This window comes from Cavenderia fasciculata, assembly GCF_000203815.1.
Source record: "Cavenderia fasciculata unplaced genomic scaffold Scf_Dfasci-G-p-12c09.r1-3, whole genome shotgun sequence".
NCBI lineage: Eukaryota > Evosea > Eumycetozoa > Acytosteliales > Cavenderiaceae > Cavenderia > Cavenderia fasciculata.
Genome location: NW_004457736.1, coordinates 707,841 through 735,421, shown reverse-complemented (window position 1 = coordinate 735,421; position 27,581 = coordinate 707,841). Strand labels below are relative to the sequence as shown.

Sequence of the window (27,581 nt, the reverse complement as noted above, 5' to 3'; positions counted from 1 at the left end):
TAGGAGATTTCTAAGTTGACCTAGAGTAAATAGTAATAGTATATATATGTTCTTCGAATATATGAAGACGAAGAATTTAAGATCGTTATCATTACCAATCAAGGACCAGAATAGCAGTCGACAAATCTAATGTGGTTGCAATTTATAATTATTAAATATTTAATCAAGTTGAATTTAATAATAAAGGTAGTGAAAGGTTTCGTAAGTACTTGGTCGATCTTGTTGAATACCATATACGTATATACTATAGTCATACTTACGAGGAATTAAGAACAGTCAATAATCAAACAAACAAATGAATGAATGAAAAAATTTGTGCAGAACAGTAAAAAAGACGAAAACGAAGATCACCATCCTGATAAACGTGATAAAGATAAGAGTCAAAAGAAGGGCATCATAGGATCAACAAGACCTTTGCATCATGAACATCAACGATGCAGCAAAGAATAATTTACAAGAGTATTGTCAAAAGAACAAGATTGCTATGCCAATCTATAATACTACTACCAAAGGACTAGACCATGTAAAACAATTTATGGTATGTTTAACCTTGAAATGTGTATGATAACTAGCATAAATATTAATAATATAATATACATAGAGTACGGTATAAGTTAAAGGTATCAAATATGAATCAAACGAATGGATTGCATCTAAAAAGGATAGTGAAAAGCATGCTGCTACAATTGCATTGGATAGCATTATGGGGAGGAATGGAACAAAGAATCAGAATCAAACTGTGACTCAACCATTGGTAATACCAATCTCAAACAGTAGTAGTAGTAGTAGTAGTAACAATAACAGTGGTGGTAGTAACAGTATCAGTGGTGGTAGTAACAGTACCAGTTTTCAACCAAACAAGGCTGTACCTGCCAAAGCCAGCCTGTCAGTCGTCAATGGTAGAAACATTAATGGAGATATAAGTAAATTACCCAATTTGACAATCTATTATATCATCAGTTTAATAGAGAATGATATAGATTTAATTTGTTTCTTGTTTACTTGTAAATCATTATTTAAATTAATTAAAGTAACAAGAAAAGATTTAAATCAAATCACAAATAACAACAAAAATAATAATAATCAAAATAATAATAATGGAAAGGTTAGAACAAAACAAGAAATGAAATATGATCAAGAAACACCACTTATTCAACTCAAACAAATCAAACTGTTGGATAGGAATAGTAAATTTCTATGTAATCAACGTTCATTGGACATGTCAAAGGATATATCAAAGTTGGACATGCAAACATTCAAATCACAATTCTTGCACGCTACAAGCACCCAAGTGGTCATCATGTCGTTGTATCCGTTCAAGAGGGATACGTATATTGAACATGTGGCCGTATCACACGATGATGATGAAGATGGACTTACTTTACCTCCAAACTGTCGTACACTGGTCTACAAAAACATGATGAACAACTTTCGACCATTGAAACACTTGGAAGAGTTGGTCGTCAGGGCAACAGACGAGATGATGGACGACCCTATCAAAATACCACAGACCTTGAAGAGACTGACTATGGACTTCCCTTGCGCCTTGTCGAAACTCCCCGCCAGTCTTGAACGAATCCGGTTCGAGTATCTCGGGGTCCCCTTTAACTTTTCAAGATTCCAAAACATGACCCATTTACAGGTTAGAAAGCCGTCAATATGTTCAGACATTAATTACAACAACAATAACAACAACAACAATAATAATAATAATAATAATAATAATAATAATAATATATTTCCACCAAAGGTTCAAGTATTGGCAATTCCAATTAACGAAACGTTTAAATGGAATGTACCATCAACTAGATTCCCAGAATCACTAGAAAGCTTAGAGTTACGGTGGGTGGAGACCCCACAAGAGAATAATAATCACAATTTAATAGATCTTGGCCATCTTTATCAATTAAAACAACTACGACTATTAAACATACCACTTTACGCATTCAACACGATGGTTCTACCACCTGCATTAAAGAGTCTAAAATTCAAAATATTCTCGGATAATTTGAAAGAGTTGGAGCAAACTAGACTACTCCCCGACACTCTAGAAACACTCGGCTTTAATTTCCAACATGGTATCGGGTCGTTCCCACCTTTAATGGTACCACGATCTGTCAGACACCTGACCGTTAGAGGAAAAGCCATCTTCCCAGAAGGCTTCCTCCCAGATCAATTGGAAACTCTTGTCATCAAGGCCATTAAATATAATAATAAGCCTGATCTCTCCACTGACGACATTGGGTACCTACCTCGGTCGTTGCAAAGTCTGCAAATAGCCAACAAAACCCATCTCACCTTTACACCCAATCGCGTAGACCAACTCAAACATCTCACCATCATTGAAAAGAGTACTATGTTTAAACAGTTATTACCGTCTGCTACCTCTTCTTCTTCTTCCATCAACTCTCTCACAATTGAAATATCTAGTGATAAAAAACCCTTCTCCGTTATCTCTCTCTTTTCTTCCAACAACGAGTCAACAACAACCCCAGTAAATATCATTCCACCAAATATTACAAATCTTACTATTCGATTGCCACATGAAATTGGTGAAGATAGTGCAGTTGATTTGGAAATGGACGATATTCTATTCCGGTCAAATATCGATACTCTTACAATCGAACAGGTTTGGGCCAAACAAACAATCACCTATCGATTAAGAAGAATGACTCAAGATGGATACATCTTATTCCTCGAACAAGAGTCACTGGCTGGTGGATACATTAAAGTGCCACCACCAAAGGATAGTAGTGAATGTAGTGGAAATCATTACCGTCTTTGTCACGAAAACTACGATATGTCAGACAAAGTATTGTTACTTAAAACAAGTAGGAACAAGTCTAGATGATTATGACAAATAAATTAACCAATAATAATAATAATAACAATATATTTATATAATAGACAAAAAGTCAAGAGTAAATTTATTTTGGGCTATATAGTCATAAATGGTTGGCTTGATTGATAGATGATAATAATGTATTTGTTTAACACCAGTTGTTGCCATTACCAATATTAATATCAATATCAATATCGATATTATTAGCACGGTTACGACGACCACCACAACATCCTCTACGAGCAATAGTTGATTCACCAGATGACACACCTGATTGCTTTGATCCTTGGAGCAATGATGACTTTTGGATGGAATGACCAGAAACCGAAGAGAGTTGGGAAAGATTCTCTAAAAGAATAGAAGAAGAAGAAAGAGAAATTGGAATGTTAGATTTTGTTTGAATATTATTATGATAAAAAATTTAAAATATTGTTTAACATACTGAATAGCATTTTGGTAATAATTGGTTTTGTGAATTAACTGTAGATAGAAAAGAATGAGATAATTAATTAATATTTAATTTAATTTGATGAATTGATTACCATTCAATAATCATTATTTATAGTTAATAATGAAATGATTCCTTCCTAAAAAACTATTAAAAAATCCAAACATTTTAGAATATTCCTATTTTAGAATTGGGGGTGCATAGTCATCACAGAATATAGGATTTTTGATTGATTTTTTTCAATCTTTTTAGACAATTCTAAAGTATTTAAACTCTCATCAAGAGTATCTTATTGAATTCAATTCATCAAAATATCTTTTTAACAAATAATTATATTATAATATTATTATATTTTGCTTTCTTTCTATACTCAAAAATGTTATTCAGTATGTATTGGATAAACCCTTTTCTTCCAATTTAATAAGATTCTAATATTATCCTTTTTCTTTTATTCTTTCAATCTTCTTTAGAGAATCTTTCCCAACTTACCCCAGGTGCTGGTAAAAACATCCAAAACTCTTCATTGCTCCAAGGATCAAACCATTCCAATGTATTGGCAGAATCAACCATTGCTCGTAGAGGATGTTGTGGTGGTCGTCGTAACCGTGCTAATAATATTGATATCGATATTGATATTGATATTAATATTGGTAATGGCAACAACTGGTATTAAATATTTTTGGACCATCCCAAAAGAAGGAATTTATTTTTTTATTTATTAATTAATTAAATAATTCCTATCAAATATATTATAATCAATTATATTAGTTGATTTTGGGTCAAATAATTATTTGATTAGAGTTTTATTTATTTTTTAGTCTTTTTTAAATTATTTTTAATATTTTTAATTTTTCCTTTTGTTTCTTGTGACCTTTCTTTTTAGCTCTACCATCATCGATTTCGTCATCATCGTCATCATCAAAATCTTCATCGTCATCGATTTCTTCTTCCATTTTCTTTTCCAACTCTAATAATCTTTGTTTTTCCTTTTCTTCTTTTTCTTTTTGTTTCTGGACGAGTTCCTTCATCATTCTAGATTCATTTTCATCGAGTCCCTTGAACAACTCTCTAGTGAATTGTTTTTCCTTTTTCTTTTCTTGAATGATGTTTTCCTTTTCGGCTTGGTCCATATCCTCGGTCAAATATTGTTCATAGTCCTCGTCATTGTCTTGTTGCTCCTCGAGTGCCTTTCTTCTTCTTCTCTGTGCAGCCGTTTCATTTTCTTCGTCTTGTTGCTCCTCGTTCATATCGACTTCTTCGCCTGGCGCAAGACCCAAGTTTCGTCGTACAACTTCTTGCTCACCCTTTGAAAGTGGCAACAATTTTCTAACCAAAATCTTGTGTTCCTTGACATAGGCTTCTTGCAACTTGGCGATGGTTCTCAAAGGATACATCATCTTTTTCATGACGGCTTCTCCTACCTCTTGATCAAATGATTCGGCTGAAGGGAATACCAAATACAATGTAACTCTATATCCAGTTGTTAAAAATCTTTTCAATTGTGCTACTTTCATTTTTCTATCCATTTCATGAATTCCTGGTGAAATCTAAATAAAAAACAAAAAGTATTAATACTTGCTTCTTCTTTTCTTTTTTTTTCTTTTTTTTTTTTCTTAACATACAAAGAGAGTTTTTTCTTTTATAGCTTCTCTCTTTTTCTTTTTAGCTAATAATTCTTCATAACGACGAATTAATTCTTCCATTTTAACCAAACGAATGACGGGTGGTAATTCTTCGGTACCTTCAGCCACCAAGAGAGCATCCAATTTTTCATCCATAGCACGTTGATATGCTTGACGACCAGTATAGAAACCAATTTGTTCACCATCCTTATCAATAAGACGAACATTCTTAAAGGCAATGATTTCCTTGTTGGTTGGACGACGTTGGACGCCCAATTGTTGCATAATGATGTTTGTCTTGTAGACAATATCCAATTCTCTTTGTCTCTTGATGACAAACTCTCTTTCATACTTGTTGAGAATAGATAGATCACCTGGCAATGAAACATCCATTTTAACGTCTTCATCGTCATCACGCACTTCAAAATCTTCCTCTGGTTCTGGAGCAGAGAATTCTCTCATGAGAAAGGCTGTGATTTGCTCGTCTGTTACATCCTCTACCTTTTCAAGTGATTCGTCATCTCTATCCTCCTCGTCGATATAATCGTCTTCATCATAGTCTCTGTTCTTTCTAGCCTCAATTTCTTGAAGTCTCTTTTCAATTTCTTGCATTCTACGAGATTGTCCACGTTTTGGTTGGTATGAATCTTCATCCTGGTCATTGACCTCTCTAATACTTTCAAAACTCTTTTGTTTCTTTTCGTAGGGGTCTTGATTGTCTTGTCCAGAGAGACCATCCTTTTTCTTGAATTCTTGGTCTTCTTCGAGTTGACCATCACGAGTGAATCTTTGAATAGCCTTGTAACCACCTCTCTTTCTCTTTGGTTCCTTTTGATTGTATTGTTTTCGCTTGTTTGCCTTTGCCAAGAGTTCTGCTTCAATGGCAGCTGGGTCAAGTTCTTCTGATGGACCATCCATCTCTTCTCCAATTTCTCTATCATCTTCCTCTATTTCTGGATAGTCATCGTGACGTTCTTCAGCCTCTTCGTTGGTTGGTTTGGGGTCATCATCCAAGTACTTTTCAGCTTCCATGTCTTCTTCTTCATCCATCATATCGATATCTTCATCCTCATCCATTTCCATTCCTACTCCTTTTTGTTTTTGACCTCCTCTTGGATTAAATGGTGATTGACCTTGTTGAGCTCCTCTATCATATCTTTGTCCTTGTCCTTGTTGTTGTTGATTATTTTGATAATTGGCACCTCTATCATATCTTTGACCTCTTGGTTGATCAACATCTCCTCCTTGTTGATATTGTCCTCTTGGTTTGTAATCACCACCTCTTTGTTCTCTTGGTACAAACTCTCCTCTTGGTTTGTAATCACCACCTTGTTCTCTTGGTTTGTATTCTCCTCTTGGTTTGTAGTCACCACCTTGTTCTCTTGGGACATACTCTCCTCTTGGTTTGTAGTCACCTCTTTGTTCTCTTGGTACATACTCTCCTCTTGGTTCTCTTGGTACATATTCTCCTCTTTGTTCTCGTGGTACATACTCTCCTCTTGGTTTGTATTCACCTCTCTCTGATGGGTTTTTGTATCCACTTGGTTCTGGTCGATCTAAACTTTGTGGTCTTGGTTGGAATTGCTTGTTGGCTCCTTGTTGGAATGGTGGTGGCTTGAATTCGAATTTAGCTGGTCTTGGCAATCCTTGACCTTCTTGACCTTGACCTTGTTGTCCTTGACCTTGACCTTGACCTTGTTGAGGAACATTAAACTTTAATTTATTGAATGCACCAGCAGAGTTGTTGTTGTTGTTGAATGAGAAGGTTCTTGGTGGTTGTTGATTCTGTTGTATTTCTTTTTGCATTTGTTGTTGATCCTTTGCCATATCGTTTGAGAATGATGTTCTCTTGGTTCTTGGATCGAATCTATTATCATTATTATTATTATTTGTAGAGTATGATGACGACGGTGATGATGATACACTTGTAGTAGTATTGATCAAACTAGTTACACTACTAGTAGTGTAGTACTGTTTGTAGTATTGGCTACCAAGCCATGTTCCTTTTGTGGAGCTCCTTAACATCTTCTCCTACTCTATCACTCTCTCTCTCTTCTTTTGTGGTGGTGTTGTTCTGCTACTCGAATGATCATCGATTATGCATCATTGCTCAAAAATACTCTGCAAAAAATCATACACCAATTTTCAAAAAGACATATTACTTTAATTAAATTATATTTAATTATTTATTTGGCAACGACAAGATTGATTACAGTTACAGTTATAGTACAGATACTCTTTAACACTACACTGGTGACAAAAGAATAGTAGTACAATAGAGTAGAGTAATAGATAGTAGATACGATAGAGACAGCACTCACTCGTTTGTGAGCATAGGGAGATATATACCAACACTTTATTTAGACCCGAGTGTCGTCACACTGCCACAATACACAATGAAAGGTTACAACAAATTAGATCAGACGAGAAGAGATACATCAGCAGATAGACCTATCCCTACTCGGCTACATTATGACGGTATGGTTTCTGTTCAGTTAATCGACTTGTTCGTTCAGTTGAATAAAGAGGAAATGGAGATAGGATAGCTTTAGGGAATTCCTCTCTCTTGTGTTGTTGACATCTTTGCATGCATACGTATGCAAGACACGATTTTTCAACAAGAAGATAAAGATGGGTTGGCTCGAACCCCCATACAGCCCTGTTTGGTCGAAATTTGTTTTATGTGTGTCTCTTGGGTCGTGGATGGTCCAACCAACCTTGTGCGAAACTTGTTTATAGGTTGAAGGCCTCTCCCTCGAGTCGATTTTCAATTCTTTTTATTCTTTTTTGTAAGTAGTTTAAAACTATAAATACAGATACATGTATTCTTCTTTCAGGATGCTCTAGATCACTCGTTCACTCGTTCACTCTTTATATTTATATACATACATATAGTCTTTTAAAAGAAGATCGAAGAAGAATAAGATGATGATAATTAAATATATTACATTGGCATTTATTGTTGTTATTGGTTTGATTGCTTCTTCAACTAATGCAACATTTTGCCCAGGTCATTTCACATTCCCAATGAATGTTAATACATCAGTTGGACAAGTTTCTGGTACCTATTTAAATGAGGCGCGTGCCTTTCTTGGTATTCCATATGCCCAACCACCTGTTGGAGCATTACGTTTTGCACCACCAGTTGCTGCTACCCCTGTCAGCAATGGTGTGAATGCTACTCAATGGCCAAACGCATGTATGCAGTCGGGTGTTACCAACCCAGTAGGATACACACAATCAGAGGACTGCTTGTACCTCAATGTGTTTACTCCACGTTGCAAGAGATTCACTGGGTTCCCACCCACCACCAAGATGCCAGTAATGGTGTTTATCCACGGTGGTCGTTACTGGACCGGTTACTCGAAGCAATTCCCAGGCGACCTTTTGGCATCCGAGAAAAACGCTGTTGTCGTCAGCATCCAATACCGTCTCAACATCTTTGGTTTCCAGTCGTTTGACAGTAACACCAACAATGGGTTGAGAGATCAACAGATGGCTCTCAAGTGGGTCAAGGACAATATCGAAGCTTTTGGCGGCGACGCCTCCTCCATCACCCTCTTTGGAGAGAGTGCTGGTGGTTCGTCGGTGCTCTATCACCTCTTGATGCCCGGCTCGTACAATTTGTATAACCGCGGTATCCTCCAGTCGGCCTGGCAGTGGGTTATCCCCACCTCGCAGACCTCGCGTGTCAACACGGCCACTTGGGCAGCCTCTGCCAAGATTGGATGCAACAATGTGACTGTCGACCCCGTCACCAACAAGACTGTACCCAACTACATTGCCATTCTCTCGTGTCTCCGTGCACTTCCAGCCACCAAGATCATCCCTACTACCGGTGAATCCAACTTTATGCTCCCAATGGTTGACGGCGACCTCATCACCACCCTTCCACTAAACTCGTTCAAGTTGGGCAACTACAACAAGCAAGCCAACATTATCGTCGGTCACAACTATGACGAAGGTAACTTTATGGCATTTAGCAGACTCGGATTCAAGACTCCACTCGATAATGTCACCGATGCCACCTACCTCTCTGTTCTCAACCGTACCTTGCTCGTCTACTTGAACCAGTCTTCAACCGACTATATCGTCTCGCAGTATGAACCAGTCCGTCAACAACTTGGTAACTGGTATGGTGGGGCCGAATTCTTTGGTGACTATTACATCACATGCGGCTCCATCTTGGCTGCCGAATACCTTAACCAACAAGGCGCCTCTTTCAAGGCATATATTTTCAACTACTCCTCACCCAACTACCCAGCCGACGATTGGTTCCTTGCCGCCTCCCATGGCAACGAGCTCGACTTTGTTTTCCTTCAACCAATCTACACACCATACAATTTCTCCATGACTGACGATATCATGGCCGAACGTATGTCTAGTTCATGGGTCAACTTTGCCAAATATGGTAACTCATTCTACAGCTATTGGACAAGCAACTATCCATCTGCCTCTTACTTTGGTCCAAACGCATTTGGTTTCTTTGATACTGTTCCCTATTTAAAGAATATTTGTTCAATTTGGAAATCTTATTATGAACTCTACTAAAGAATAAAAAAATCATATTAATTATCAATATTGTATATAATATTCCAATATTGTTTGTCTAATATTTTTGTCCTCTTGTTGTGTCATAAAGCCGAGGGACGGACAACAAGGTAAGTTGCAAACCAATGGAGACCATCCATTTATTGCCTTGCAATATGACTTGATATTAGTCTGTAATCCATTACTTGCAGCATACTAAACAACTCTAGACAATAAAAGGTCCACATAGAGCAGGAAAGTTCACTTGGTATTATTGTAATAAATAAATATGGTAACTCATTCTACAGCTATTGGACAAGCAACTATCCCTCTGCCTCGTACTTTGGTCCAAAACCATTTGGTTTCTTTGACACTGGTCCCTATATATATTTAAAGAATATCTGTTCAATTCGGAAATCTTATTATGAACTCTGATATTAAATTTTATCGATACATACTATAGTATGATCAAAAGATGATGCAGATCTACATGACATTGTAATAACACTACCTTTAAATCAAATTTAAATCAATTTAAATTCACCACTCCAACACCACAATTGTTTGTAGAATGTGTGTGTGAAAGAGGAGGGAGGGAGGGAGCAGAGTGAGGTATCACTGCTATTTTATGTATGTACACATATCTTTAATCGATTTTCACATAGTAGTAGAAATAGAAATAGTAACTGTTTTTGTTTGTTTATTTGTTTAAATATTTTTTATAGAGGATGAAAAAAATATTTATATTTCCAGATAAAGTAGAGGTGATTACGAATGGAGAATATGGGTTTTCAGTCAATGGCAATCTCATTCCAATGCAACGAGAAGGAAAGAATTTAGTTTGTTTTACAGATATTGGTAAATGGACAGTATCAACAGGTACAGCTAGATCGATGGGTCTAGATACACAACTCTACTTGAACGATAGAAATGTTGAAACCAATGAACCTTACTATCCAAGCTATAAATCAATGGTCAAGGTATACCTATTTTTTATATTTCTACTATTTCTATTGGGACCTGCTTGTATTGTAGCTATCGTAGCTGCCTATATAGTATGCTATTTTATATTCAAGGATAGAACCGTCAATGTCTCTTATCCCAAAACAGATACACCCATCCAAACCACTGCTGTCCCAACCATTGAAAATATGGCCATCATAATCGATAATCCAAACTCACAATCATCTCCAATGTGTTATGACATTACACAAGATCAAGAAAATCATCCAACTTTTTCTTCTTATTATCCAACCAAACTTTTTTATCCTCCTCCTGACCCATACCCAATTGATCCACCTTCATTTCAACAACAACAACAACCACAACAACTAACTGTTGAAGTGACCGATTAATAATAATAATAATTAATAAATAATACTAATTATAATATTTGTAAATAAATGATTACTTTCCTAAATAATAATAATAGTTTATCATTTATTTTTTTACCTTGATATATATATATTCCGTACATGATACTAGTATTTACAATTTAGTTTAGTTTGATTCAACATTAAAAACTAAATAATTAATGTCATTTTGGAGAGTGACTTGGAATGAATAGGAAAGATTGTTTGGTAGAGTGAAACTGATGGCACATTGAGTTGGGTTGATAAGGATGTTGCCAACGCTTGATACAAGATAGTAGGTTGATCCAACTTGGAGTTGTGTTGGGTCTTGTACCCAGAGTGAGAGTGACCCGTCATTCAACTCTAGTGCATGTGTAGAGATGGATGCAGAGGTGGGTGAGGTGGATAATGAGGCAACGGCGAGATTGATAGAGGATTGTGTTGTGAGATAGACACCTCCTGAAATCTCAACCCCTTGTCCGAGCACAACCTTGGTGCTGTCGGCATAGACGTTACCGATGATAGATGACTTGCTGACGAGTAGACTGCTGCCACCATTAATGTGCAGGTCACCAGTATAGATACTTGCACCAACCAACTCGACCGATGAGTCTGCTCCAGTTGTGATGTTTGGTGAGGTTAAATTAGCACCATACAACGAAAATGAACATCTATTTTGAATGACAATTTGTGATAATGGTCCGCTGAGAGATACAGAGCCTGTGATATTGAGGTTTGCACTGTTGGAGACAGTGATGATGGCGTTGTTGATCGAGACGGGTGTGCTGCCAATAGACGAGATGGTACCGTCAAAGGTGAGGTCAGCGGTTGTTGGTGTGCCGGTCGAAGTGATGTTTCCAATGTCTACATCACCAATATAAGCTGTGATCTGTGATGGGATCCCCTTCTTTTGAGCGTTGAGAATGAGTTGTGCGATACTACCCGGGCCGATAATATCAGTGTATGGGATATAGTCGGATAGTGTGAGTGAGCCTTGGATATCGAGCTCGCCAAGTGTGACGGATGCACCACGTCCGATGAAAATGGAGCTCTGTGGCTGACTGACAATCGTGTCGATCGTCACAAGGGTGGGTCCGTCAGCCTGCGATGTGGGATAGAGGCCTTGAATAAACTCGCAGTTTGCACCAACCGCAAGCGAGCCTGGGGAAGGGATACTCACATTGAAATCGAGTTGAATGGAGGAATAGAGGCTGAGTTGGACATTACCAGTGGCCAAAAAGTTGCCAGTGACTTGTAGAGACCCGCGATTAGTCAGGAGGAGGTTATCGACTTGCACGACACTATAGTCATACGTAGTCACTTGAGAGTTGTTGATAACAGTGTTACCGTAGAGTGCCATGGTAGACTGTGTCTCTAGGGTGAACTGACCGCCCAAAAAGTATGCACCATTCGATGTAAAGTACGATGAAGGTTGTATTTGGACGGTTGATTGGTTAAAAATAGAGTATCCAAGTACAGAGAGAGTCACTTGGTATTCAGTATAGATACTGCCCCCGTAGAGAATTGTCAGGTTGCCAGCAACGGTGAGGGTTGATTTCTTGGCTGGCTGAACTGTCACAAAGGTGCCAATAGTCAAGTTACCGGCAATATTGACATTGCCTAGTTCCACCAAAACGATTGGACTGTTCTCATCAGAGAGTACAGTCAACGATCCGATTTGCAAGTGTGATGCCTTTGAATAGATATTTTGGACTTGACCACCAGAAAGAGGATTTGTACCTCTATAATCAATGACAGCAGTATCAGTTGGTAGACTAGGTGCAACACTTCCAACCCAATTGGAAGGAGAGTTGAAATCACAACCATCTCTATAACAATTCATCGATGTTCTAAATTGCATCGTTCTTTGTGCTTCCACATTACAAGATAACAATACAACCAATACTACAATTGCAATAGAGTATTTAAATGCTGTCATCATCTTCTTTTATATATTTATATAGTTATATCTGTGTGAGAATAGTGAGCAAGTTTAAATTAACTATAAATAAATAATATATATATATTGTTAGTTTAAATACTATCATATTCTTCGTGGAATTGAAAGACGATGTGTTACTTAAAATAATATCTTTCGAAAATGTGAGTCCAAGAACCATCATAGGAAAAGGTGTTTGGCAAGAAGATATCATTTTATTCGGTCAAGATATTATTAAATTAGGGATCTTCCCCAAACCAAGTAGGTCATAACGTCATGACTACATCTGACCTAATAAACTTGATTATTTTTATCTCGTAGCACCTTTATATTTATTCATTGTTTTAAATCTTTACTAGTTGATTGACTTTCATTCTTTATTATTAGAGTAGAGGAAAGAAAGGAACGAATGAATATTTTGAAGTCGCACCGCGATGACCATCAAAAAAAAGAAATAATAATATTTTTTTTTGGTGTGCAATATTGCTAACATGATTGATTGATCGATCGATTGATGAACATAGTGATACAAGAAGATGTTACAATCGAAGCATTTGCATCAGCCTTGAACATACAAGCAAGTCACACTCCACTCAATTCATAGGGTGCGTTCATTACGTAACTCGAACTAACAACATGCTTACAGTCTCTTTGGTTGCTAAATGTGTTGATGATACTGGCTGGTAAGATTGTTGGTCATATTGCTGCATCTCCTATCACTATCAACAATAACAACAACAATAATAATAATAATAATAACATTGATACAGACAGACAGATGTACAACAACTACAAGAACAAACATATGTTGAACTGAAAGTTCACAAAATATTTTTTATTATTATTATTATTATGATCAACAAATTCCTCCTCCTCCTCCTCAATGATACACCAACAACAAAATAGTTAGTTAGTTAGTGGTTAACTATTATTATATATATTTATTTATTTATTTATATATCTATCTTTTATGTATCAAACAACAAAAAGTTTAAAAGAAGAGGAGGAAGAGGAGGGAAAGAAAAACCCATTAATCTCTAATAGATTACAATTATTAAACAAGTTTAAAGATGAAACAAAGAATTGCCTTTTGAATGTATTTGCTCAACCATCATTGAAGAGTCGTTTGACCGATGAAATGTTACAATCAAATCAAGAGTCGTTTGAATTGGAGCCAATCAACATTCGTGACCTGTTGGTAGATACCAAACACACTGGTCGAGTATTGGTTGTCAGAACCATCATCAAAGCTTACAACGCCGACAATACCATTCATCTACTGGTGGAGGACCAAAATGCAGACACCTATGAACCTGTGGATACCTCTGCCTTGCTCGTCACTTTGCACAACTATGTGTTGCCAGGAAGGTTATCAATCCAACTTGAAACAAGTTCTATCTTTCACTTTGGTATTATTCTCGCTATCATGGAACCTCTTTCCAAGCTCAACCCCGATGATGGTAGCCTCCAAGTATGTGTCGACGATCCCAGAGATGTTGTTCCCATCCTTACGCCCAACCATCCCCATCTCTTTAACCAAACGTGGAGGGAAATACTCGTTGTAGAGCAACCAAAGAGTGTTGAAAAATGGCGTCTCGCAGGCAACGAGTACTACAGAAAAGGCAATTATGAGCTTGCGCTTGGTTGTTACAACTCTGGTCTGGTGGGTGATCCAAACAACACCGTGTTGTCACTCAACAAAATGGCAGCGTTGCTCGAGCTGGGAAACTATCACGAATGCATTCCTCTTGGACTTGTGCTCATGGCCAGACTACCCACTCAACAAAAGATCCCTTTTCGACTTGGCAAGGCATACTATTACCTCTGTCTCTATGAACGGGCAATTGATTTCTTTAATCACTTTTTGTCGTTGTCACCAACCGAACCAAGCCAACAAAATGCCCAGGAATTTATCAAGAAATGCAAAGTCAGAATCGGCGAAAGAGATCATGGCAAATTCAACTACAAGGCCATCATGGAGGACTTTGACAAACACCAAAAAGAAACAGACTGCAGCGAGTACATTGGTCCTGTCAAGATCATCCAAACTGAAAAGATGGGTCGTGGTCTCGCAGTTACCGAGGATCTCAAGCCTGGAACGTTGCTAATCGTATCAAGACAACGTTCTTTGACGACCAAAGCCACTAAAGAAGATCATGACAAACATGATATCCTTGACGAGGATATTTTGGGTGAAGCAAACCTTTTCAACAACCATTTTGATAGTCCAATCTCAAAAGCAATATCTAAACTCTACAGTGGTCCCACCGGTACTGATAAACCACTCCCACCAACAACCTTGGACGATTTCAAGATAAGTGAAGCAGATTTGTGCAAACCATATACTCATCGGGGAGATGATCTTTGTCAGCGCATCACCAAATACAATTCATTTGGTGATATGGGCTCTGGTGGAATACTTCTCCTTCCATCGCTTATCAACCACAGCTGTGTCGGAAATGTCGCCACCGTCTTTTATGGTGACACTGCCTTTATCTTTTCGACCACCAATCTCAAAGCCAACCAAGAGATCTTTATCAACTATGTCGATCGATACTTGTCGTACCCAAAGAGAATGAAGGCATTGGAGCGTTACGACATCACCATGTGTCCTTGCCAACTGTGTGAATTGGATCGTCAAGAAACCACCCAAAGCTTTCAACAAAGAGACCAACTCATAGATCAATTTGGCACCAACAAATTCTTTGAAAACGTTCAAAACAACCGTCTAAATTTGGTATCAGAGACTGAAAACATAGTTACATTGCTCAAAGCAACATTCAAAAACAAGACCCGTGCATCGATCCTCTCGTATGAAATGTTTCAAATCATTGGTTTCCTTCCTACCGCTTGCAACAAAGTATACCCTCGATTCCCCGAAAAGGCTTTACAGGCCTGCCTTGATAGTCTCGCCACTCTTGGTCTCTCAATGGATCAATCAGATCTTAAAAGAAAACTCACTCCAGGCGAGATATCATACCAAGCCATCACTATTCGTATGCCATGTCCACGTGCACCATTTATATTTGATTGTATTGACATCTATCATCAATTGGCTCACCACTGTTTCCAAGTTGGTTACATCCCATTTGCTCGAAAAGCCATGGCATTGGCTCGTCTTTGTTGTGTCATACACAAACAACAATCCATTCAAGATCAAAACAACTACTTTGCACAGAAACAGTTTTACAATCAACTATTATCATTTAATGATAATTTGGAATTGATTTAAATCAACAACAACAGTTAAATAATTTATTAATAAATAAATAAATAAATAAAGATAACTCATATGAAATGAAATATATCCAATGCATAGAAAGAAGTGAGGAAGAATGAGTAGAAAACAGAATTGTAAATAAAAAGAAAGATGATTTTATTTGAGAAAAAGTTTCTTTCAAAGTGTTAATTTAAATTTGTTGGTGTTTGGCAATATTGGTTGGTTGATGAAGATAGTGATACAAGAAGAAAGTCAATCTGATATTCAATCGATTGAGGATGTTACAATTGAAGCATTTGCTTCAGCTGAACATACAAGTCACACTGAACAATTTATAGTGCGTTCATTACGTAACTCTAACATGCTTACAGTCTCTTTGGTTGCTAAATGTGAAGATACTGGTAAGATTGTTGGTCATATTGCTGCATCTCCTATCACTATCAACAACAATAACAATAACAATAATAACGATACAGATGTAAATCAATCAACAACAATAACAACAACAACAACAAAATGGTATGGATTAGCTCCATTGTCAGTGTTACCAGCATACCAAAACAAAGGAATAGGTACATTACTAGTGGACCGTCTTTTGAGGAGTCTCAAAGATATTGGTGCCGATGGTTGTGTAGTACTTGGTAGTCCAAAATACTATGGACGATTTGGTTTTAAAGCAGACTCTACTAAATTAGTATTACCCAACGTTCCACCAGAATACTTTCAACTCTTACAATTTAATCATGATAGTAATAATAGTAGAGGTTGTATTCCTATTGGTATTGTCTCTTTTCATTCATCATTTGATGCTGTCAATTAATAATTAGAACAATATATAATAATAAGTGTACAATTAAAAAAAGGTCAAAGGTTTGTTTATTAACTAGACTAGAATAATAAAAGAGATGCTACCAACATGACCAAACATAATGGTAAAGTGAAATGAATCGATGAAGATTCAGATGGTTGTGATGTTGTGGTCGTGTCTGCAGTAGTGGCACCACCAGTAGCAGTAGATGTAGAGCCACCAGTGGATGTAGTATCAGATGTAGTTGATCCACCTGTATTGGAAGTGGTGGAGGTGGTAGTAGTACTTGGAATGGGAGTGGTTGGTGGAGGAGGTGGAGGATTGTTGGTGCAATAGTCTACTCTATTTTGGAATCCATTACACTCTACAGTCTCAATGTTGTATCTTGAGACACACTCGAGTGCCGAGAGTGCACAGTACTCCTTACCGCAATTGTCATAGATGCATGAACCAGGTGCCGGTGTCAGAGGATAGAGATAACTCACATCGACACCCTGCACACACTTGAATGCAGTCATACATTTGAAAAATGCCTTTTTGGCAGTTTGACAGGCTCCAACTTGGACAGGCTCGGTCGAAAAGATGCATGTGCCATTGACACATCCCCAATTGGTTGGACATCTGACAGAATCTGAACACTGGGCAAGTTGCGAGGTGACAGTTTGACATTGAGAATTAAAACATTTGGCACCGTTGTTGGCAAAATCGCATATATTGTCCGAGGTGTAGGGGGCACATGGCAGAGGACTGCCTGGTGCAACACTGTAGTATGGCACACACTTGCCACTGGTGCAAGTCGAGTATGGGTAGCAATCAATCACCGAGCAACTACCTCCATCGGCCGTACGATTAAGACATTGGCCATTGGAGCAGTACTGGTCGAATGGACAGTCTTGTTGGTACTGACATTTGGCTCCGGTTGGCAAACCACACTTACTGTTAATACACGATAAATTGATAGCGCATTCCGACTCTGATGTACATGTCTCTCCAACAGCCAAGTAGTTTGCGTATTGGCATGTTCCACCAACACACGATTTTGGGAATGCACATGTGCTGTCATTATAGTTACCGGTTGGCACTATAACATTCTGACAAGCTGTATCAGTCACACGTTTAGTACAAAAACCATTCAAACAAATATCAGTAGTTTGACACATATTGTTTTTGTCACTATATAAATAATAGAGTTGATGAGATGGGTTATAGATTAGATTAGATTAGATGTGTGGTGCAAAGAGTGTAACTATAGATACATACCATATTGCTCCAGTGGGTTGACATGTACTCTGTGACGACACAAACTGTGAAACAGATACCAATACTAATAATAATACAAATACAAATTTCATTTTTTTTTTTTTTGTAAAGATAATGAATGAACCATCAACCTATAGTTTGATGTAGTTGTAGTGCGTTTCATTTTATGTAAGTAAATATCTTGATTTGAATATAGTGATGTCACGACAAGGTGTCGTCGAACACCACTCACCATCCAACCAACCCACTTCGTGCAGATATTTCGAATTTCAAATAAAGCCACTGTGATTTTATAGGGGCCATGTCCATTGTCTGATTCAGTAGTCTGCAAACGATAAGATTTAAATCTTCATTGTATATTGTTGTTTTAAAAAAAGAATAAAATTAATGATTTGATTGTAGGTGGGGCAACAATCATTTAGTTTGTTGCATTGTTGTTTACTCATTATTTATCTTTTCCTCTATCTACTATACTATTGCAATGAACTTGATTTTTAAATTTCGAGAAAGAGATTGAAAGAATCGCAATGTGTTTGTTTGCGGAATCTGTGAAACCACATCAAATTGTCGATTGTGATCCGAGTGGACAGGTTTTCATTCCTCGAACCGAAATTCGAAAAGTATCTCATATGTGGAACCCACCTCATTGAGGCTTTGCCCCTCATCCCGACCACAAGATCTTGGTTTCATCATTTTTTTTTCAGCTGTTTGTCATTCAATCAATGGTCATCATCCGACCAATCAGAGACCAACCATGCAAAGCAAAAGGAACATCCTCAAAATTTTAATTTCTTCTTTTTTATTTGTTCTTTTTATTCATTGCTAGGCTATCAACCCACAAAACCCAGAGAAAAAGGAGAACCACATCATCATCATCATCATCATCAAAACTTGTAGAGTTTTTTAGAAAGAATCTTTTTTTAGTTTTAATAATCCCGCTGCTACACTCTTTGATCAACCCTACCGCCACCAACACCACCCACAACACTGATTATTTTTATTCTCTCTTTGATCGTCGGCTATATATCAGCGCGCTTCACTCACATATCTACCGAACGGTTCACTCACATTCATTCACCCACCATCCGCTACACCTATCATCCTACGGGTCACAATGTTTTAAAATAGAGTTATAGAGAGGAGAGAAACAAACATTTTTAAATAATATATATATATATATTGTAACATAGAATCTAGATAGATAGAGATAAGATGACAGACCCTAGAATCAACTTTGATGACCTTCAACAATTGTTGACAGAGCTAGAGTCACCAATCTTGACAAAGAGCACTATGCACGGTGCAAACACCATTCCCCCCTTTGTTCAACAACATTCATCTCCTGATCAAACCAACATAGATTCAACAATAACAACAACAACACAACAATCAGATAATAATAATAATAATAATGCAGTTGGAGGAGGGGTTGTAACAAAATTAGATTTATCAAATTTACAAAACAACAATAATAATAATAATCATTCATCATCATCATCGGAATCACCAGTATTAAAAGCATTGTCAGGTAGTAGTGACCAAATATCAAGTCGTAGTGTATCAGAGTATGGTGGTAGTAGTAGTCATGGAGGATCAGATTCTAATCCAATGACACCAACCACTCCACTGATGGGCAGATACATGATGCAAAAAGAAATATCTTTGGAGCAGTTGAGGCAGATCTCTGAGAACTCTCCCTTGTCAAAGTCAAACAAGTATGGTCGTGGAAATCCAATCCCTCGATTACAACTATTGACCGAGGAAGATGAAGAAGACGAATATGACGATGACGACGACGACGATGACAGTTGTAGCTCATCGTCTGAAAGTGAGGAGATCTTGGTAGCGTCGTCACGTGGTAGTACACCATCCCACGAAGTGTTGATGAAACTTATCAACAGTGCCAATAACCATCGTAACCAAATACACAAAAAACAACAATTGCAACAACAATTGGAGGAATTAAAACAACAATTGGATTTGGGTGCAAATACAAGTAGTAACAGTCTTGGAAATAGTAGTGAGATTAGTAATAATAATAGTGAAGAAATCAATGGAGTACCTCAACAACAACAACAACAAGATGGGTCAGGATCTGTAACTCCAACCACTACAACTACAACTACAACGACTACAACAAATACAACAAATACAACTAATAATGCAAGTGATAATAATAGTAATGATGATGGTGACCATCATGGTAATGGTAATAATACATCACCGCCACCAATGACACCAGCTTTGATGGTATTAGATATGGACAGACAGTTACGTAAATCAGGTATTAGGTTGTCATCGAATTTGGGGTCACCGCTCATATCGTCGAGATTGCCAAATCAAAGGGCCGGATCGTTACGACTCAAGATGATGGAGTTGAATGAAGAAGAGTACCAGTTACAACAAGAGTTTCAAGAGATGGAGAGAAGGGAATCGGTTAATTCAGCCATTCATCCAGACTTGACCGTTTCAATATCGATTGTAGATAAACTCGATCAATATGCTGGCGAGGAAGAAGAGGAACAAACTACTACTACCAACCGATTAATGATAAGTGAAGATGCAAGACAAAAGTCTATCCGATTGGACCGTCTTAAAGGAGAGGTGTTGTCACAATTAGCATCACTTGAAATTGACCCCAAAACTGGTGAGTCACTCGTCCCCATCACAGCTTCATTATCAGAGTCTGCTAGAAAGTTGCGTGAACAAGCACAAGAGATCAAGTTGAATCTACCTTTACCAGAGGATGATAAAGACCAACAAACACAGTCACAGACATCGAGTAACCCAGCATCACCAAGAAAACTTAGTGGAGGAGCAACTACTATAAAGGGACCTTTGGGACGAGTACAGACACGTCCAAGAGGTGACTCGATTGCTGACAAGTGGGATATTGGTAGTAGACGTTCACAATCACTCAATATGCAGAGAGTAGAGGGAGAGTTTATGTTCCAACGTACACCAGTCAGTCCACTCAAAAAACCCAACCAAAATATGGAAAAGGTGTTGGTGCATATCTCCTTGGTCGACCATTCCCACAAAGTTCTATGTGTCACTGAAGACTTTTTCGTGCAAGATGTGATCCAGTCATTTGCACAGAAACTCGGTCTTGTACAAACCGAGTTCTTTTCATTGTCGGAACCTACTCCAGACGGCTGTGACCGTTGGTTAGACCCATCCAAACTTATCAAGGATGCTGGTATCCATAACCTGTCCAAACTTGTCTTTAAGATTCGGTTCTTTAAACAACCCAAGAAACTGACTGATTCCAAGGCCGTACATCTATACTACCTCCAAATCCAACAAGCAGTAGTCCAAGGTATCTATCCATGTTCTGAAGCCATGTCACTTAGATTGGCAGCACTCCAATTTTACATCACCTTTGGTGCACATGACAAAGACCAACATGTAGCTGGATTCATTGACCATGCTACACTCGAAGGATTCATTCCTCAAGAACACTTTTTCGATAACTCTGACGAGTACATCCAACGTCGTCTCTATCGTCTCCACTCTCAAATCAAATGTAATTCCGTCATTGAAGCCAAACTTCGATACCTCGATCTCTCCAACAAGATTCCAACCTTTGGTGTCACTGCCTTTAAAGTTCATGATTATGTTCGTGTCGACAGTTCATCAGTCAGACATCAACGTACTCTTTGTGTTGCAGAAGATGGTCTATTAATTTCAAGAAAAGATAGAGTATGTAAATAGATATATATATATATTAATTTATTCTAATAATAATAATTTATTTTCCATTTATTTTTCCAACAGAGAGGATTTGATTTCTTCCCATTTAAAGGTTTATCAAGTTGGACTGTTACATCAAGAGGTGTTCAAATTCAAATTCCATTTATTTATGTTACTCCAAATGTAATTATAAAAAAAAACCACATATAGTTGGTTATATATTAATTTCTTTTATTTATTTTAGTCATCAGAATTAATGATATTTGATACAACATCAAATGATCAATCAAATAATATAGTTGATTTATTAACTGGATATAAATATTTTGTACAACATGAAGAAAGTTTAAAGGGTCTATGTCCACCTCCCCAAGTTGATTTTTCAATCTCTAGTCAATTTGCTCTTTTCCAACCACCAAGACCAAGACAAAAATCAGATCCACTTAGAAGTAGATTAGAATTATTTAAATCTATTTATTTAACATTGTATGAAATATGATAGAATAATTTAAGTGTGCAGTTTACTCATTCCTTTTTTTCGTAGATGTCAAAATTATCGTACAAAACATATATTAAAATTTGTTGATCAAATTGATGAATTGTTGGACAAGGAAGGATCATTTAGACAAAAATTATTATATTCAACCATTGATTTATCAAGTTCTAGTATTAGAGCAAACGATATATCATTTATTGGTGATGCATTGAGAGATGCCTTTAATACTCCAATTGAAGAAGGTGAGACCATTGTTGAAAATCTTGCCATTACAAGTATTGATTTATCAAATAATCCTTTAATGGGTGGTGATTTGGCTGAACCTTTGTAAGTCAAAAAAAAAAGAAAAGAAATATTATTTCTTTTTATTTATTATTTATTTTCTTTTTACTTTTTAGAAAAATAATACTTGAAACATCACCAAATATAGTTCATATTAATTTAAAGAATATTGGGCTTGCAGGTAAAGGAATAGGAAATGTAGTATCAATTTTGGAAAAGAAAAAGAATATTCAAACATTGCATATTGGAAAGAATAGATTAGCCGATATTGGTGTAAAGTCTATTCTCAAATCACTCAAGCAATCGACCATTTCAACGTTGGGTTTGGAAGAGACTGCCATTTTTGACGAGGGATGTATTATTATTCAAAAACTATTGCAAAAGAATAGGACCTTGACATCTTTGAACATCTCAAAGAATAAGATCACCGAGAATGGATTCAAAGTCATGTTTGAGGGGTTGAGAAACAACCAAGTGTTGAGCGAGTTGTATCTCAGTGGCAATCCGATTGGACACAAATATATCAACCGATTCCTCCAATGGATTTCAACAAACAATAATCAATTAACAAAACTTGCCATTGCAAGCACATCGCTCAACAGTAACTCTGGTGCAGAGATTTTAAAGATTCTCACTGGAAACACTTGTCGTTTGAGCGTATTGGACGTTTCACTCAATCATCTTGGCCCTGATGGATCAAAACATGTCATCAATGGCATTGCCAATAACAATACCATCCTTGATGTTTCCCTCAGTGGTAATAAGATTAGTACACTTGGATGTAATGAATTATGTAATTCATTGGAATTATCTGCATCTTGTATTATTACTAAATTATCTCTTAGATTTTGTAATTTAAATTCTGTATGTCAAAACAAAACAAAAAAACAAACACATTATCCAAATATATTAATTTATTTATTTATTTATTTATTTTTAGAAATCAATTTATAGAATTTGTAAAATGTTAGAGACAAACAAAACTATTACTCAGCTTGATTTATCATTAAACAAATTTTCTGTAAGTAAATCAAATATATTATTATTATTTAAAATAATTATTTTATTTAATTTCTCTAACTTTCTTTTTATTTATTTATTTTTAAGAAATCATCATGTCAAGCATTATCACAATCTTTACCATCAAATACTACTTTGGAAGAGTTTTTCATTACAAATTGTGAGATTGGACATAAGGAATTTGCAGCCATTCTACCAGGTCTTCAAATGAATTCAAGTATCAAGAAATTGTATCTTGATTTCAATCCAATTGGAAACAAGGGAATTCGGTTGTTGTGTGATGTCATCAACAATAACAATTCAATGGAAGTGATAACCATTAGAAATGCTGAAATTCATGCCAAGGAGGTACTAGAGTTCCTCAAGGGTTTAAACACCAACATCACACTTCACAAGTTGAATTTGACAGAGAATCCAATCTTTGGTAGTCGTGTCAATCCAGCCATCAAATCAAAAATTGAAGAAAATCTACAAAGACTTGCAAGATCAAATATTCAACTTTAAAGAAAAAAAAAACAACAAAAAAACATATATAATAATAATATTAACACATACACATAAATATATACTCTACATTTACAGATAGACATTAATCTTTTTTGTAATCTTTTTTTGTTTTATTGATTTCTATACAAAGGAGATGTTTTTTTTTTTTTTTGAAAATACTATATTAAATTAAATTAAATGAATGAATGAATGAATATCCATATCACCACCATTAATGGTTGACAATTATTATTATTATTATTATTATATATGGCAGGGAAAAAGGAAAAGGATTAATGGAAAAAAAAAAGGTTGATAAATATTATTGGTTATATAAAGATATATATGGTGTTTGTTCCTGTTGTTTTTGTTGTTGGTTGTTGCTAATAATAATAAAAAAATGATGGAGTTATATGCTGTTGGTTGGATAAATTAAGAATTTGGAACTTCAAGTCCTTCAAAATAAGGATGTTTCAAAGCAGCAGTGGCTGTAATTCTTTGAGCTGGATCATATTGTAACATTCTTTGTAAAAGATTCAAACCTTTTTCGTCCAATTGATGAATAATCGATCCTAATGGATGTGGTGGATGTATTGGGAAATCAGTCTATAGAGAGAAAAGAAGAAGAAGAAGTAGTAGTAGTGTTAATGATCATTTGCAAAATAATATTATATGATTCGCGATTATAATCAATCTCAACAAACCTTATATTCTGGCAACTCTACAATACTTGGCCAAAGTTCTTCATTGGGAGTACCAAGAATCTTAAATATTCTAAACAGTTGGTCACTTGTACCGGAACCTGGGAAGAGGGGTCTACCAGATGCCATTTCAGCAAAAATACAACCGGCTGACCAAATATCGATTGGAGTCGAATATTTTCTTGAACCCATCAATACATCTGGAGCTCTGTACCACAATGTAACGACTTCATGAGAATATGTTCTAACTGGAATACCAAAGGCACGTGCCAAACCAAAATCTGCCAATTTTAATTCTCCTTTCTAAATTTTAATAAATAAATATAAAAAAAAAAAGGTTATTAAAGAGTTTTTCCATGTGCTGATCAGGTCGTATGACTTTAACATACTCTATTGATTAAAAGGTTTTGTGGTTTCAAATCTCTATGCAATACTCGATGTTCATGACAAAAAGCTACACCCTTTAATAATTGATACATAAAAGACTTGATGTTTTGTTTGGTAATCTCTCCGCTACATTCATCCAAATACTTTTTTAAATCTTGATCTAAATATTCAAATACCAATGTCAACTTTCTTTCTGTATGAATTACATCATATAATCTAGAAAATAATAAGAAACAATATTGATTAATACACTCTGTGATGGTGCAAGTGATGATTGATTTGTTATGTACCTAACAATATTATGATGTTTTAATTCCTTGAGTAGTGAAATCTCTCTGATTGCAGTACATGGTACACCTTCATCTTCTGAATCGAGTCTTATTCTCTTTAAAGCTACAATATCACCAGTATCTCTATTCTTTGCTTTGTACACAATACCATATGTACCTTCTCCCAACTTTTCTATTTTTGAGTATTTCTCCATTATTTGTTGTTGCGCTACTATATAATATAATATTTATAATTTATATGAATTGATTGATTGATTGCTAAAATGTATTATAATGAAATAGAGTAGTGTTAATAGATTATGATAAAAACTACTACAACTATGCAATTTAATTAAAAAAAAAAAAAAAAAAAACTAAAAAGATAATTTTTTAACTAGTGCGAATAAATAATAATTCTATTATTATTATTATTGGTGGTTGGTGTGTGTTTTAATCACAATAATCAATTATTATTTTTTTTTTCGAATCGATCGTTCTTCTTCACGTATTTGTTTTTCTCTCTCTCCTCTCTTCCTTCTCTTCTTTCACTCTCTTCTATCTATCTCTATCTCTATCTTTCAAAGTTGATCTTCATCTTACTTTAATGGTAAAATAAATAAATAAATAAATAAGATAAGATAAATGATATAAAAATTGAATGAAATGAAACAAAGAAAGAAGGATCCAATGATGATGATGACCGAAAATCAGACCTCACCATTCATTTGAATGAATGTTTGCATCGATGTAAAAGTTTGGTGAAAGGCCACCCTTCCGACCCGACATAATTGCACCATTTGTAAATATCATATCGATTTTTTCGCTTGTTTTAGTTTGAACAAACAACCCCTACTACTATAAATTATTAATTGATCTATCCTACTCTATCTCTATTCTATTCTATTCTATTCTCTCTCTTTTGATAAATTAAATGGGATACAAGATGAAACTTGTTCATGAACATCAAAGATGTTTTACCAGCATATTTTTTAATAATTTTTTAAAAAGGAAGCTTCCTTGTTGGTAATCCAATTAAAAAGGGGGGTGGTAGATGGGTGGATGCGTGATTGTGATCTGCTGGGGACATCAACTCTTTAGAAAGAGAGTTGATTTGGTTCTTGATCGATAGATGGATGTATGTATATAATTGGCTAAACAACTTGAAACAAGTGAATCCGCTATTGATCTATCTATTCGATGCATATGTTACAAAATTTATTGTTGGTTTGGAATGGGTAGATTGGATAATACTACTATATTGAATTGGACCCAGGTCTTGTTTGGATATATACATATTTTTAAAGTGCCCATCAACAAATACACTCACCAATCAGATTGCTAAATTGTAGTGTGGTTGGAAACAGGGACCTAGATACAACCAAAATCAAATCATCTCCAATCAGAGATCCCATTATTATTATTATTAATTATTTCGTTATTATTATTATATTTGATTAAATCTTTGTATTATTTAAAAGGTGTAAGAGTTCTCCACATATTCCCTTTACCTTGTCATCTGCCTGTTGGAAATTAAATGATTTACCAGTTTCAAAGTCCATTTGTGTGAAAAATGCTAGTATCTAGATATATAACAAACAAAAGAGAGAGAATGAATATTTAAATAGGGTTGAGTCTTCTTTCTCTCTATCTCTCATATCTTACAGAATCTCTAACTAAAAAGAAAGAAAACATATTATTTTCTCCTCTAATATGAATATGTTGAACTTCGTCTTGGTATTGCAATGTTGCACCTATATTTATATATTGATCAATCACATCACCAACTTGTTAGTAATGTATTATATCTATCTTGACAATCAATCTATCTGACATGTGATTGATACATACCAAATGTCAAAGCATATGTTTTCAATTGATGTATAGTATTTGATAAATCCTTTTCTTTTTGAGTTACATTGGTTGTTGCTGCTACTGTTTCAACTCTATATATAATCATAAATGTTAGAAATACTCTTCTTATAAATCAATCATATTGATCAGTCGGGTCATCTTACATAATCTCTCCATTTTTGTCAATGATCAAACAGTTTGTTGTGGTTGGATAGAGTTGAGCTATATCTTTGAGTTTAACTTGTACTTGTTTCAATAGTTTTGGTGCTATTGCTGCATTACTCCTACTACAATTAGTCATCGTGGTTGATTATTATCTCTCTGTGTTTATATAAATATTTTTGATACTACTCTAAAAACTTGTCTTAGTTGTTA

At 35.9% G+C, this 27,581-nt stretch overlaps 13 protein-coding genes across 13 annotated transcripts; 7 read left to right on the top strand and 6 right to left on the bottom strand.

Annotated features, from left to right (window-relative positions):
- Positions 1-421: 421 nt before the first annotated feature.
- On the top strand, positions 422-2,851 carry DFA_06188 (uncharacterized protein; the record flags this gene model as incomplete). The annotated part of the gene is made up of 4 exons (XM_004361844.1): positions 422-538; positions 662-923; positions 1,032-1,329; positions 1,618-2,851. 4 exons carry the CDS (start codon positions 422-424, stop codon positions 2,849-2,851), a joined length of 1,911 nt encoding a protein of 636 aa, XP_004361901.1.
- A 139-nt stretch (positions 2,852-2,990) lies between these two features.
- Positions 2,991-3,294, bottom strand: DFA_06187 (uncharacterized protein; the record flags this gene model as incomplete). Its single annotated transcript, XM_004361843.1, has 2 exons — positions 2,991-3,190; positions 3,285-3,294. 2 exons carry the CDS (start codon positions 3,292-3,294, stop codon positions 2,991-2,993), a joined length of 210 nt encoding a protein of 69 aa, XP_004361900.1.
- A 372-nt stretch (positions 3,295-3,666) lies between these two features.
- DFA_06186 (uncharacterized protein) lies at positions 3,667-3,963 on the top strand (the record flags this gene model as incomplete). The annotated part of the gene is made up of 2 exons (XM_004361842.1): positions 3,667-3,676; positions 3,761-3,963. The coding sequence occupies 2 exons, from the start codon at positions 3,667-3,669 to the stop codon at positions 3,961-3,963; spliced, it is 213 nt and encodes a 70-aa protein (XP_004361899.1).
- Positions 3,964-4,114: 151 nt separating this feature from the next.
- DFA_06185 (uncharacterized protein) lies at positions 4,115-7,501 on the bottom strand (the record flags this gene model as incomplete). Its single annotated transcript, XM_004361841.1, has 3 exons — positions 4,115-4,837; positions 4,913-6,869; positions 7,374-7,501. The coding sequence occupies 3 exons, from the start codon at positions 7,499-7,501 to the stop codon at positions 4,115-4,117; spliced, it is 2,808 nt and encodes a 935-aa protein (XP_004361898.1).
- A 336-nt stretch (positions 7,502-7,837) lies between these two features.
- Positions 7,838-9,463, top strand: DFA_06184 (carboxylesterase; the record flags this gene model as incomplete). Its single annotated transcript, XM_004361840.1, has 1 exon — positions 7,838-9,463. The coding sequence occupies one exon, from the start codon at positions 7,838-7,840 to the stop codon at positions 9,461-9,463; it is 1,626 nt and encodes a 541-aa protein (XP_004361897.1).
- A 268-nt stretch (positions 9,464-9,731) lies between these two features.
- Positions 9,732-10,797, top strand: DFA_06183 (uncharacterized protein; the record flags this gene model as incomplete). Its single annotated transcript, XM_004361839.1, has 3 exons — positions 9,732-9,761; positions 10,168-10,497; positions 10,519-10,797. The coding sequence occupies 3 exons, from the start codon at positions 9,732-9,734 to the stop codon at positions 10,795-10,797; spliced, it is 639 nt and encodes a 212-aa protein (XP_004361896.1).
- A 145-nt stretch (positions 10,798-10,942) lies between these two features.
- On the bottom strand, positions 10,943-12,733 carry DFA_06182 (uncharacterized protein; the record flags this gene model as incomplete). The annotated part of the gene is made up of 2 exons (XM_004361838.1): positions 10,943-11,845; positions 11,975-12,733. 2 exons carry the CDS (start codon positions 12,731-12,733, stop codon positions 10,943-10,945), a joined length of 1,662 nt encoding a protein of 553 aa, XP_004361895.1.
- A 670-nt stretch (positions 12,734-13,403) lies between these two features.
- On the top strand, positions 13,404-15,965 carry DFA_06181 (uncharacterized protein; the record flags this gene model as incomplete). Its single annotated transcript, XM_004361837.1, has 3 exons — positions 13,404-13,513; positions 13,778-14,204; positions 14,703-15,965. 3 exons carry the CDS (start codon positions 13,404-13,406, stop codon positions 15,963-15,965), a joined length of 1,800 nt encoding a protein of 599 aa, XP_004361894.1.
- A 214-nt stretch (positions 15,966-16,179) lies between these two features.
- DFA_06180 (uncharacterized protein) lies at positions 16,180-16,773 on the top strand (the record flags this gene model as incomplete). The annotated part of the gene is made up of 1 exon (XM_004361836.1): positions 16,180-16,773. One exon carries the CDS (start codon positions 16,180-16,182, stop codon positions 16,771-16,773), a length of 594 nt encoding a protein of 197 aa, XP_004361893.1.
- Positions 16,774-16,841: 68 nt separating this feature from the next.
- DFA_06179 (uncharacterized protein) lies at positions 16,842-18,113 on the bottom strand (the record flags this gene model as incomplete). Its single annotated transcript, XM_004361835.1, has 2 exons — positions 16,842-17,934; positions 18,022-18,113. The coding sequence occupies 2 exons, from the start codon at positions 18,111-18,113 to the stop codon at positions 16,842-16,844; spliced, it is 1,185 nt and encodes a 394-aa protein (XP_004361892.1).
- A 1,120-nt stretch (positions 18,114-19,233) lies between these two features.
- On the top strand, positions 19,234-24,016 carry DFA_06178 (uncharacterized protein; the record flags this gene model as incomplete). Its single annotated transcript, XM_004361834.1, has 7 exons — positions 19,234-21,723; positions 21,799-21,897; positions 21,959-22,200; positions 22,259-22,537; positions 22,609-23,356; positions 23,433-23,513; positions 23,600-24,016. 7 exons carry the CDS (start codon positions 19,234-19,236, stop codon positions 24,014-24,016), a joined length of 4,356 nt encoding a protein of 1,451 aa, XP_004361891.1.
- A 414-nt stretch (positions 24,017-24,430) lies between these two features.
- Positions 24,431-25,570, bottom strand: cdk5 (protein serine/threonine kinase; the record flags this gene model as incomplete). The annotated part of the gene is made up of 4 exons (XM_004361833.1): positions 24,431-24,604; positions 24,703-25,002; positions 25,089-25,302; positions 25,377-25,570. 4 exons carry the CDS (start codon positions 25,568-25,570, stop codon positions 24,431-24,433), a joined length of 882 nt encoding a protein of 293 aa, XP_004361890.1.
- A 1,239-nt stretch (positions 25,571-26,809) lies between these two features.
- DFA_06176 (uncharacterized protein) lies at positions 26,810-27,507 on the bottom strand (the record flags this gene model as incomplete). The annotated part of the gene is made up of 4 exons (XM_004361832.1): positions 26,810-26,935; positions 27,018-27,106; positions 27,204-27,298; positions 27,371-27,507. The coding sequence occupies 4 exons, from the start codon at positions 27,505-27,507 to the stop codon at positions 26,810-26,812; spliced, it is 447 nt and encodes a 148-aa protein (XP_004361889.1).
- Between the last annotated feature and the right edge of the window lie 74 nt (positions 27,508-27,581).